We start from the raw sequence: 12,956 nt of genomic DNA, 5'->3' as shown, positions 1-12,956 counted from the left end.
TGATTATTGTAGCTTTGTAATAGAGCCTGAAGACTGGGAGGGTTATTCCTCCAGCTTTGTTCTTTTTAAGCAAGATTGTTTTGGTAACTTAAGGTCTTCTGTGGCTCCATATGAGTTTTAGGATTATTTGTTCTCATTCTGTAAAAAATGTCATGGATATTTCAATAGAGACTGCATTAATTCTGTAGATTGCTTTGGGTAGTATGCCTATTTTAACAATATTAATTCTTCCAATCCCAAAGTGGGATATCCTTCCTTTATATCATCTTCAGTTTCCTTCATCAGTGTTTTATAGTTTTCAGAATAAATGTGTTTTATCTCCTTGGTTAAGTTCTTCCTAGGTATTTTTAAAATGTGATTTTAAAAGGGATTGATTTTTTTACTTTCTCTTTCTGATAGTCCACCATTAGCATATAGAAAATTAACAGATTTCTGTATATTAATCTTGTATCTTGCAACTGTATTGAATTCATTTATTGATTTGTATAGGTGTTGGGTAGAAACTTTAAAGTTTTATATTTAAAGTATCATGTCATTTGCAAAAAGTGACAGTTTTCTTGTTGAATAGTGACATTCTTTTCTTTCATTTTGGATGCCTTCTATTTCCTTTTCTTGTCTGATAGCTGTGTTTAGGAGTTCCAATACTATGTTAAATACAAATGGAAAGAGTGAGATCCTTGTCTTGTTCCTGAATTTAGAGGAAAGGCTTTTAGCTTTTCACCACTGAGTGTGATATTAGCTATGAGACTGTCATAGTGGCCTTTATTATGTTGAGATGTGTTCTCTCTGTACCCACTCTGATGATAGTTTTTATCATGAATATATGAATGGATGTTGAATTTTGTCAAATGCTTTTTAGGCATCTATTGAAATGATCATGTGATTTTTATCCTTCCCTTTGTCATAATGATGTATCACATTGATTGGCAAATATTGAACCATCCTTGGGTCCTTTGAATAAATCCCACTTGATCATGGTGTATTGTTTTGTTTTTTTTTTACATATTGTTGAATTTAGCTTGCTAGTATTTTGTTGAGGATGTTTACATCTATATTCATTCAAAGATACTACCCTATAACTTGCTTTTATGGAGTATCTTTTTCTGGTTTTGATGTCATTGTAATGGTGGCCTCATAGGATACATTTGGGAATGTTCCATCCTCTTCAAGTTATTGGACTAATTTGAGAAGGATAAGCCCTAGCTCTTTTTTTATAGAATACAAAAGAGAATTACCCTGTGAAGCTGTCCAACCCTGGACTTTTGTTTGCTGGGTTTTTAAAAAATTACAAATTTAATTTTACTGCTAGGGGTCAGTTTGTTCAGATTGGCTGTTTGCTCTTGATTCAGTCTTGGCAGGCTGTATGTTTGTGGAAATTTGTTGATGTGTTCTGAGTTATCAAATTTGTTCATATATTCTCTTCTGATATTTTTGTAGTTCTGTGCTATGTGTTATTTCTCCTCTTTCATTTCTTTTGTTTGTTTTTAATTAAAGTATAGTTGATTTACAATGTGTTATCTTCTGCTCTATAGCAAAATGAGTCAAGTATATATATGTATATATGTATTCTTTTTTAAAATGTTCTTTTCCATTGTAGTTTATCATAGGATAGTGAATATAGTTCTCTGTGCAATACAGTAGAAACTTGTCCTCTTGCATTTCTTGTGTATTTGAACCTCTCTCCTTTCTTCTTGATGGGAGTGGTTAAAGGTTTATCATTTTGTTTGTCTTTTCAAAAAGCCGGGTCTTTGTTTCATCAATCTTTTCTATTGTGTTTTGATCTCTATTTTACTTATTTCCTCTCTAATTTTTATTTTGCCTTTCCTACTGCTGACTTTGGGCTTTACTTATTCTTATCTTCTAATTCCTTTAGGTGGTAGATTAGGTTGCTTGAGATTTTTCTTGTTTATCGAGGAAGATCTGTATCACTATCGCGTTCCTTCTTAGAACTGCTTTGACTGAACTCCATAGGTTTGGGGGTTTCCCAGGTGGTGCTAGTGGTAAAGAACTTGCTTGCCAATGCAGAAGATGTAAGAGACACAGTTTGATCCCTGGGTCAGGAAGACACCCTGGAGGAGGGCATGTCAAGTATTCTTGACTCCAGTATTCTTGCCTGGAGAATCCCACAGCCAGAGGAGTCTGGCAGGCTATAGTCCATAGGGTTGCACAGAGTCGGACATGACTGTAGCAACTTAGCATGCATGCATCCATAGGTTTTGGAGCATTGTGTTTCCATTTACATTGTCTCAAGGTATTTTCTGATTTCCTCTTTGATTTCATCATTGACGCATTGGTCTTTCTAGTAGCATGCTGTTTAGTCTCCACTTGTTTGCTCTATTCCCATTTTTCTTTCTTCAGTTGGTTTCCAACTTCATACCACTGTGGCTGGAAGAGAGGCTTAACATAAGAATACACATTCTTTTCAAGTGCACGTGGAATGTTCTCCAGGCTAGATCACATGCTAGGCCATAACACAAGTCTCAAAAAATTTAAGAGGATGGACATAGGTTTCTGGACTCCAATATCTGTGCCCCTAATCACTGCACCATCCTGTTTCTTGTCAGCATTTGTTAAGTCCTAAACACTATGGTAGGGAAAGAATAATGGGTCTTCAGAGGTGGGAGGTTGGTATAGGCTGAATGAAGCCAAGGGAGTTTCAAAAGGATTATGCTTGGAGTCCTAGAGATGAGGTTGTGTCCTAACCCTCAGGACCCAGCCTCAGGACCTGCCCTCAGCCAACATGGTGCAAGAGAATAACGAGTTAGAACCTGATAATTGTGAGATCTCTGTGTTATCCAGCAGTGTTCTCCAAGGGCAGTGCACTAAAGGGCACTCTGCTTCCTGGGCTTCTCTCTAAAGGGCCTGGTACCCTTCTACACCTGTCCTCAGTTGTCCTGACCTGTAACCAAGCCCCTCGAGGCCTGCTGTAGGGAGGGGAGCTGGTGTCTGTGTATGCTGTGGTGACTGGCAGGGAAGCCCAGATACTTTGTCTGCCTTTGTTCTGCAAGGAAATGTGAGTCCCCAGGAGACCTAACCATCTGGAGGGAGGGCTTCCTGGCAAGCATCCCTGGATCCTTGCCAGGGCTCTAAATGTAGAATCTAGGGTGGGGATGAACTTTCCATGAACTTGTTAGGGGCCCTGAAAAGATTCTGGGTGAGAGCAAAAGGTCTCTATGTAAGTTCCAACCTTGAGCTGAATTTCAGACACATCAAACTGGGCTTAGGAACTGGGGAGAACTAGCTACCCTCCCTCATCTAGCACATGGGTATATCTTGAGGAAAATGTTGTCTCTAAATGACAGCGGCCACCAGACTACCTGTATATTCTTCCAGACACTGGCTTCCTGCAGTTTCCCATGTTCCTTGATCAAGGCAATGCCTGAGCTGGGCTTAGATGCCATCTTTCCCATCCTGCCCTATCATCACCAACCTGTAATTGTTCTTGAGGGGTGTCAGGGGAATTTTGCTACATCCTATCCAAGCTTTAGCTGTGAACAGTCTGCAGAACCAGGTGCATTCAGGAGCAGGCAAAGGAGGGACCCAGGCCTCCAGCTGCTAGGGGAAGCCCTAATTTAAAAAAAATTTGGTTAAAAAACATGTGTCATAATGTTCATTGTTGTAACCATTTTTAAATGTATAGTTCAGTGGTGTTAAGTATATTCATATTGTTATGACACAGACCTCCAGAGCTTTTTCATTTTGTAAATCTGAAACTGCTACCGTAACTACCATTCTACTGTCTGTCTCTATGAATTTTACTACTCTGGGTCCTTCCTATGGGCTTCCTAGGTAGCTCAGTGGTATAGAATCTGCCTGCCAATGCAGGAGATGTGGGTTTGATCTCTGGGTTGGGAAGATCCCCTGAAGAATGGAATGGCAACCCACTCCAGTATTCTTGCCTGGAAAATCCCATGGACAGAGAAGCCTGGCAGGCTACAGTCCATGGGATCGCAAAGAATCAGACACGACTAAGTGACTGAGCACAGCAGCACGGGTCCTTCATATAACTCATTCATTCAAGTATATAGAATCCGCCTTTCTGTCACTGGTTTATTTCACTTAGCATAAGAATGAATACCATTCCATTATGTGTATGTGCAACATTTTATTTATTCTTTCATCTGTCAATGGACACTTCGGTTGCTTCCACTTTTGACTGTTGAGAATAATACTGCCATGAACAAGGCTGTACAAATATCTCTTTGAGGTTCTGCTTCTAATTATTTTGGGTTTATTTCCAGAATTGGGATTGCTGGATCATATGGTAATATATTTTCACATTTCTGAGGAACTGTCATACTGATTTCCACAGTGGCTGCACCATTTTAGTCTTCACTATTAGAACCTCTGTGTTTTCTTTTCTTAGTTGTCTCTCAGCACATCCATGAGGTGTTATCATCCTTGTTTGACAGAAGCGATTGCTGAGGCTAGACTTGCCCAGACCCAGCCCTCTCTAGTAACCTGGTGGCAGAGCAGCAGGGTCTGAAGCTCCCAGGGTCAGGGTCCTTTCCTCTGAATGTTGGGGCTTAGAGGACTTTCCCAACCTCCAGCTGGGGTCCCAAACCACAGTACTGCTTGGTCTGGGGAACAAGTATGGATGAGATGGGCCCAATGGCCCTGGGGACTTGTAGGGAGGCAGAGAATTTCCTCAGGGGTGTAAGCATGCAGGCCCAGCACAGCCAGGACTGTTTCTTCAGGAGAAACAGAAGGTCCAGAGTCTTATGAACAATTCCCTGATTTTACTAAAATATGTCTAACCTGAGGCTTCTAGTGTGATGTTTGACTTGGTTCACCCTTCTCTTCACTTAAGAGAAGGGAAACTGAGGCCCAGAGAAGGGAGGGAACAGCCCAAGTCTCCTGCCTCCAGGCCACCACACTTATGGGGCAGAATCATGTTTTCAAGGGGCCACAGAGATGTCCGGTGCCCACTCACCCGCCATCCACCACAGGTTCTTCAAGTTTCCCCCAGATGCTGACCCGGTGGAATCCTGGTGGCACCGCGTGTCACTGAAACCAGACTCTCCCCAGTGTTGTGTCTGGGGAGAGGGGTAGGGGTTGGTTGCTGGTTTCAACCACAAGCTAACTCTTACTATTATAACAACCCAAAGGACACTTTTAACAGATGAGAACACTGAGGCTAAGAGACCGCGGTTAGTGAGTGGCAGCAGCAGGCAGTTGAGCCCAGGTATGCTCTGATTTGAGTTCTTGCCACATTTCTCTCTGTCCCAGGATCTCCATCCATGTGCAGGAGACAGATACCCCTGGGGAGCTGCTTGTGACACGAGGGGGCAGCCTCAGAACCTCACCCCCTGCAGAGACTCCAGCAGCTGTGCCTCCAGGTGAGCAGGACCCACCTGGGCCCAGGTGCTGCCCCCAGGCCCCTGGGACTGAGTCAGGAAAACCTATCCTCAGAGGAGCCAGTGTGCGGAAGCGGAGCTGCGACGAGGGAGCAAAGGCCAAAGAGAAGCAAGGACCTGGGTCCGAGCTGACCATGGCGCCAAGCAGGGCCAGGAGGGACAAGGGAGCTGATTCCGGGGCCTCAGGCCCACAGCAGGACATGAACCCAGGAGCAGGGAACCCTGACCCTGGGAAGGACTGCACAGCTGGGGGTGTGGGCAGTGCCGAAGCAGGAAGCAGGACACCCCCAGGAGCTGAGGCGAGCAGCCTAGTATTAGGTAAGTGAGGCCGTTGCTGTGTGCCCCAAGGTGAGTGAGTCTGAAAGACCTTCTCTGGGGGGGCCTCCCTGAAGCTTCCAGGTAGAGATAATGTGGGGATAATGTCTGGGAGACCAGGACTCAGAAGAGCCTGCCAGCACATCCCAGAGCTGGGGACCAGGGCATAGAGATGCATCAGGTTGGCTGTAGCCATGGGAGAAAAGGAAACATGGGGGACTCAACTGGGTGGATTTCTCAAAGCCACCTGCCTGCCTAATAGAACTGGCATCATTCTGGATTGAGATAGGGAAGACTCCTTCCTCCATTACCTGATGTCTATAACCTACTATTAGCCATTTGCAGCCAGTGGGCTGACTCATCCAGGATCAGGAAGGGGCTGCTGATCTGCTTTCTGTCACAGTGGTGGTGGTAGGTGTCCTTGTGTTCCTGTGACCCAAAAGGCGTTGAGTCTTTCAGCCCTTAGGGCCACACCCTCATGGGAGCCCTCATCCCATGTGGCTGCAGGAAGGCCACCCTTTGCCAATTCCCTGTCCCAGAATTTCTGGAGGCCCTGAGGAAGGGCTGAGTGTTGTGCAGGTCATCCTGGTGCCCCTTGGCTCTTCCAGGCTCTGAAGTTACTCTGATGTCTCTGGTTGCTTCCTTTCCCCTTGTATGACCTGGTCCAGATGTGGACACGGCCTCCCTTAATTCCAGAAACACAGCTGAGAGCAACCTGTGACTTTAGTCTTCTGTGAGACTTGAGATGGTGATCAAGCCAATGTTAGCTGAGGACTCTGTGAGCCAAGCCTCAAGCGTTTGTGGGTGTGTTTACCCTCACAGGATGGAGTGAGGACACATGAGACACAAGAGAGGCTGAGAAGCACTTGTAAGGCCACACGGTCTGTGCTGACAGAGCCAGGATCTGACCACTGGTTTCTTGAAACTTGTGTGTAAACCTTGAGAACAGAAGGCAGTTACTTTGCAGTGAAGGAGACTTCAGACTGGAATTCTAAAAGTGGAGTCTCTGCCACACAACCCCCTACAAAAGTTACCCCCTTGTAGTCTAGGGCACAGGCTCACCTTGGCAGACACACACAAAAACGCTCTCAAAGCACATTCAACCTTCTACTTTGGGGAGCAGAAAGCTGCTTGTGAGACAAACTAAGGGAAAATAGCAGTATTTTCCCCTGCTCTGGGTCCAGGGTTGCAGAAATCATGGAACCTTCCCGGGAACACTCTGAATGCTCCCTTGATAAACCCCCAACAAGCCAGCAGAAGCCTTTTTGAACCAAGAGGGGCTAGGTCTGGGGGTCGGGGTGGCAGTGGGGATTGGGGGGAGCTGAGGGGTAGGGGCTGCATGAAGAAGACTCACGGGCTGCTGTCTCCTGAACAGACGACAGTCCAGCCCCGCCAGCCCCTTTCGAGCACCGGGTGGTGAGTGTCAGGGAGACCTCGACCTCAGCGGGCTACACAGTGTGCCAGCATGAAGTCCTGGGAGGGTAAGCGGGCCTTCTGCCTTGAGGGGGGTGGAGAGGGCAACTGGACAACCGGGCGCTGCTGCTGGTTCTCAGGAACTGACTGATGGAGCCACAGCCAAGAGTGGGATGTCCCGAGAGGTGAGAGCATGAGCCGAGAGCTCATAAAGAGTGGGTGAGGAGACAGCTGCAGAGAGCAGGAGGGCCCATGTGGTGTGAGTGAGGCTAAGTGGAGGGTACAGGTGGGCCTGGGGCCCATGTCCTGCAGGTGAAATGAGAGCCGACATGAGGTGGGTTAAGAGGAATGACCTCTAGGGTGCAGGACGGCCTGGGTGGTGTGGCTGTGGGGCGCTCCCCTGGGGTGCAGAATGGCCCATACCTATGGGGTGAAGAAGCTCTTCTCCAGGTTCAGGTAGCAGTGTGGGGTGGTGACTATGATACCTCTGGTGGGCAGGGTAATCCCTGTAGCGTATGTGGAGTTGAGGTCGGACCAGAAAGACCAGGGTCCCAGATAGGGCTGGCCCCCACTCACATGCAGGGTGTGCCTCTGGGGCTCTGAGCCTGCAGTGTCATCGTGTCTCTCTCTGCAGGGGCCGGTTTGGCCAGGTTCACAGATGCACGGAGAAGGCCACAGGCCTCTCACTGGCGGCCAAGATCATCAAAGTGAAGAGCGCCAAGGACCGGGTGAGGTGTCTGCCCCAGGCCAACGGGTGCCCTGGGCCAAGCTCAGGACTCCTTCACTTCCTTCTAGGCCCCTCTGGGTCCTGCACTGCCTCAGGCCCCTCCACGCTGAGCAGGAAACCTGGCCATCTTTCCTTGGCTCCTACTCTCTAGTCAGCAGTCACCTTGCACCCTGGGGAACAGGGTCCTCCCAGATCTCCAGGGTTCTTTTCGGGGTCTCAGGGATCCTATCTGGGAAATGGGTGGGTCCCTTCTGTTGTAAGAAGCTGGTGTGGGTGGTGAGTTGAGGAAACCTGGTGATGCTGCAGGAAATGAGGATGCAGGGTGTGTGTGTGTGTGTGTGTGTGTGTGTCTTGGGAGATGCAACTGACTGCTCTTCCTAACCCATTTCTTGGAAACTCCTCTCCCTGTTGGCTTCACAAGGAGGATGTCAAGAATGAGATTAACATCATGAACCAGCTCAGCCATGTGAACCTGATCCAGCTCTACGACGCCTTTGAGAGCAAGAACAGCTTTACCCTCGTCATGGAGTAGTGAGTGGGAGGCAGGGCCAGGGCTCAGGGTGGGGCTAGGAGCCAAGGTTGCAGCAAAACTCTCCCTTTGCCCTCTCTGTGACACTCAGGGAATGTCATCGCTTCCTCTACCTGACCTCCAACATAAAACACAGAGGACAAGGCCATTTGTCAGAAACCAGTGACCAGTGAGCCTTGCTTGACCTGCAGATATTATTTTGGCCTACACAATTTTTAGTAATTTTGATTTAGTGCTAACAGTTGGAAACTGGGAAAGTTCACATTAAAACCTAGGTGCCTGATTTTTCTTGCAAATATAAAAGATCTAGTAATGCTGGGTCTGCATTCTCAGTTGGAAATGGTATGATGGAGCTTGTGGTAACTGACCTTTGTAGACAGGGCAACCCATTTCCCATTTGCTACAGTCCCCACCAGTTTCAACTACCCGTAGTGCTGAGGCCAGGGGCTCAGGGGACATTTATTAGCGTGCTTGTGTTGCTGTTTTCCTTCTGGTGCAACTGAGGAGAGGGCAACCTTTGTCATGTCATGCCTCTATAAAAAATGGAAAAACAAAAGTTAGACTAAAGGCTGTGTATTCCAAGAAAACTTTTGTCTCACATCTGGTCTGGTTTGTCCACTTAGATTCTTGCCATGTAGGCACTAATTGGCCCCTGTAGGCCAATGAGTTTATAACCTGGGTCTGGACTATTGACAGTGAGTATCCAGAGTGAGCCTGGGTGATCAGTACTGCAGACAAGCCCCAGTCTCCCATTTGGCCCATCACTTCCTTTTTATCACCCACACTCTGAGCTGGGAATAGACCAGAGCAAAGGTTCCCCCACCTGCCCGCCCGTAAAACCCCAGATGGGAGTGGTGCCCTCGTCTCACCTGGTGATGAGTAGACCAGTCCTCTGAGAGCCTTGCTCAGTCAGTGTCTGCCTCCCCTTTGGCCCTGGCAGCGTGGATGGCGGTGAGCTCTTTGACCGGATCACAGAAGAGAAGTACCACCTGACTGAACTGGATGTGGTCCTGTTCACCAAGCAGATCTGCGAGGGTGTCCATTACCTCCATCAGCATTACGTCCTGCACTTGGACCTCAAGGTCAGGCTCCGCCCTGGGCATGTGGCGGGTGGGTGCCCGTGTTCCTGAGCCTCTGCAGCTCTCTCATCTTTGAGAGCTCTGTCATCACACAGTCCTGGCTTCCTTTCCTGGCTCTACCATGGCCTAGTTCTGGAGTCTAGGGCAGGCCAAGTCTCATAGCCTCAGTTTCTCCATCTGTGAGATGTGGAAAATAGCTACCTCATTAAGTGTTCTTTAAAGATCAAATGAAACAACTTTTTTTTTCCTATAAAAAAACTCAAAAATTAGTTTTAAAAAAATTAAAATAGAAACACATGCATGTAGTAACAAATATAGACAATATAGAAATATTTAAAATGCACAGTGAAAGTTCTTCTCACCCAGCCTCTGTGCTGAGAGGTATTCTGTATTAGCACATGGGCATGAAAAACACTCACAAAGGGGAGCTTACTGTACATTCCATTTTTAAACTTGCCTTTTTAAGTATAGTGTGGACATCGTGTCTGATTCTTTTTAAGGGCCATCATATAGTCCATTGAATGAATGCATTGCAGCTTCTTTTGTCTACTTGATGAAAAGTAAGCATGTGGTGGCCATTCTTTTCTTTCTTTTTGATACATAGTTTATTTCTCAGTTGTCTGTTCTGTTCCATTCATCTGTTTGTTTATTTTTATGCTGATATCACACTATTTTGATTAGTATAGCTTTGTAACAGTTTGAAATCAGGAAGTGTGGTGCCTCCAATTTTGTTTTTCTTCCCTGACTGCTTTGGCTATTTGGAGTCTTTTGTAGTCGGAGAAGGCAATGGCACCCCACTCCAGTCCTCTTGCCTGGAAAATCCCATGGACGGAGGAGCCTGGTAGGCTACAGTCCATGGGGTCACTAAGAGTCGGACACGACTGAGTGACTTCACTTTCACTTTTCACTTTCATGCATTGGAGAAGGAAATGGGAACCCACTCCAGTGTTCTTGCCTGGAGAGTCCCAGGGACGGGGGAGCCTGGTGGGCTGCCGTCTATGGGGTCACACAGAGTTGGACACGACTGAAGTGACTTAGCAGCAGTAGTTCCATACAGATTTTAGATTGTTCCCTATATTTCTGTGAAAATTGCCACTGGAATTTTGATAGGGATTGCCTTAAATTTGTAGATTGCTTTGGGTAGTAAGGACATTTAATAGTAAGGACATTTTAATATTAATCCTTCCAACGAAGAGCGCAGGATATCTTTCCATTTATTTGTCTTCTTTAATTTCTTTCATCAACGTCTTACAGTTTTTAGTATATAGATCTTTCACTAACTTGTTAAATTTATTCCTAAGTATTTTTTTGATCAACTGTAGGTAAGACTGTTTTCTTAATTTCTCTTTCCTAATAGTTTCTTTTTAGTGTATAGATATGCAACTGATTTTTTGTATATTGCTTTTGTATTCTGAAAATATACTGAATTTGTTTTTAAGTTCTAACAGTATTTTGGTGAAGACTTAATATCATATCATCTGCAAATAGTGACAGTTTTACTTCTTTCTGAGTTGGATGCTTTTTATTTCTTTTTATCACCTCATTACTCTGTCTATGACTTCCAATACTCTGTTGAATAAAAGTAGTGAGAGTGAGCATCCTTGTCTTGTTCCTGATCTTAGAGGAAAAGCTTCCAGCTTTTTACCATTGAGAATATTATCTACGGACTTGTCATATATGATCTTTATTACGTTAAGGTATGTTCCCTCTGTACCTAGTTTGTTGAGAGTTTTTATCATGAAATGGATATTGAATTTTTTTAGGTGTTTTTACTGTATCTATTGAGATGATAGTATGATTTTTATTTTTCATTTTGTTAATGTGCTGTATCACACTGATTGGTTTGCACACATTAAACCATCTTTGCATCCCTAGAATGAATATCATTTGATCGTGGTGTATAATCTTTTTATGTATTGTTGAACTTGATTTGCTAATATTTTGTTGAGGATTTATACATCTATTCTTATCAGGTATATTGGCCTGTAATTTCCTTTTCTTGTAATATCCTTGTCTGATTTTGGTATCAGGGTAGGACTTATAAAATGAGTTTAGAAGTATTCCCTCCTCTTATATTTTTTGGTAGAGTTTGAGAAAGATTGATACCAATTTTTTAGTGATTGGTAAAATTCACCAGTGAAGCCATTTGGTTCTTGACTTTTGTTTTTTGGGATATTTTTGATTACTAGTAATTAGTCTGTTCAGATTTCCTATTTCTTCATGATTTGGTCTTATCTAGTTGTTACAATTCTAGGAATTAATTCATTTCCTCTAGGTTGTCCAGTTTGTTGGCAATAAATTCCTCTTTCTCTCTCTCTTTTTTGGTGAGTCTGAGAAGTGAAAAATGAAAATGTTAGTTGCTCAGTCGTGTCTGACTCTTTGCAATCCCATGGACTGTAGCCCACCTGGCTACTCTGTCCATGGACAAGAATACTCTCTCCAGGCAAGAATACTGGAGTGGGTAGCCATTCCCTTCTCCAGGACATCTCCCTAACCCAGGGATCAAACCCGGGTCTCCTGCATGCAGATTCTTTACCATCTGAGTCACCTTATCTGTAAAGTTTGTTTCCAGTTTTATCAAGATATAATTGACAGGTAACATTGTTTTTGTTTAAGGTATAAACATAATTGTTGATATATTACACACTGCAAAATGATTCCACAGTAAGTTTAGTTAATTATACCACCTCACATAGTTACAGTTTCTTTTCTTGTGATAAGAACTCTCAAGATCTCCTCACTTAACAGCTTTCATATATATAATACTGCATTGTTAACTACAGTCAGCATGCAGTACATTATATCCTCAGGACTTTTATTTTATAGCTGGAAGTTTGTACCCTTGGACCACCTTAACCAGTTTCCCCAAACCCTCCCCCTCCCCACCTCTGGCAACCACTAATTTGTTCTCTAAACAAACCACTCATTTGTTCGTATGAGTTCTGGGTGATTTTTTAATAGATTCTACTTATAACTGAGATCATACAGTAAGTGTTTTTCTATGTCTGATTTATTTCACTCTGCATAATATTGTCAAATTCCATGTTGTTGCAAATGGCAGAATTTCTTTCTTTTTTATGGCTGAATAATATTCTGTTGTGTATATATAACACATTAAAAAATTATTCATCTGTTGATGGACACTTGACTATTGTAAATAATGCTGCAGTGAATATGGGGGTGCAGATATCTCTTCAAGGTAGTGATTTGGGTTTGGGATATATACCCAGAAGTGGAATTGCTAGATTGCATGATAGTCCTATTTTTAATTTTTTGAGGCAACACCACACTGTTTTGCACAGTGGCTGCGCCAGTTTGCACTCCCAGCAACAGTACACAGAGGTTGCCTTTTCTCCACACCCTCAGTGACACTTGTTAGCTCTTGTTTTTTGGATGGCATTCATCTTAACAGGAATAAAATGATATCTCATTGTGGTTTCGATTTGCATGGTGGCCATTTCTGTGGTTTTTCACTCCACTGGGGCAACAGGAGAATTTTTCTCTATAACCTCTGTCGGGAATCTCAGTGGCTCTCT

General features: G+C 44.5%; 1 protein-coding gene across 4 annotated transcripts in view; it reads left to right on the top strand.

The window, feature by feature from the left end:
- The window catches only part of MYLK3 (myosin light chain kinase 3), a 56,963-nt gene that overhangs the window by 21,234 nt on the left and 22,773 nt on the right, over positions 1–12,956 (top strand). For all 4 annotated transcript variants that reach the window (XR_011561467.1, XM_070770505.1, XM_070770506.1 and 1 more), the window contains 5 exons: positions 5,230–5,675; positions 7,048–7,153; positions 7,720–7,813; positions 8,234–8,343; positions 9,282–9,423. Coding sequence is in view for 3 of the 4 variants with exons in the window: in XM_070770505.1 (XP_070626606.1) it covers positions 5,230–5,675; positions 7,048–7,153; positions 7,720–7,813; positions 8,234–8,343; positions 9,282–9,423 (898 nt within the window). In the remaining variant the exon portion in view is untranslated. The remainder of the gene's footprint in view (positions 1–5,229; positions 5,676–7,047; positions 7,154–7,719; positions 7,814–8,233; positions 8,344–9,281; positions 9,424–12,956) is intronic.

This window comes from Bos indicus, chromosome 18 (genome assembly GCF_029378745.1).
Source record: "Bos indicus isolate NIAB-ARS_2022 breed Sahiwal x Tharparkar chromosome 18, NIAB-ARS_B.indTharparkar_mat_pri_1.0, whole genome shotgun sequence".
Taxonomy (NCBI): domain Eukaryota; kingdom Metazoa; phylum Chordata; class Mammalia; order Artiodactyla; family Bovidae; genus Bos; species Bos indicus.
Note: the sequence above shows the minus strand (reverse complement) of the source record. Positions and strands in the feature narration are given on the sequence as shown.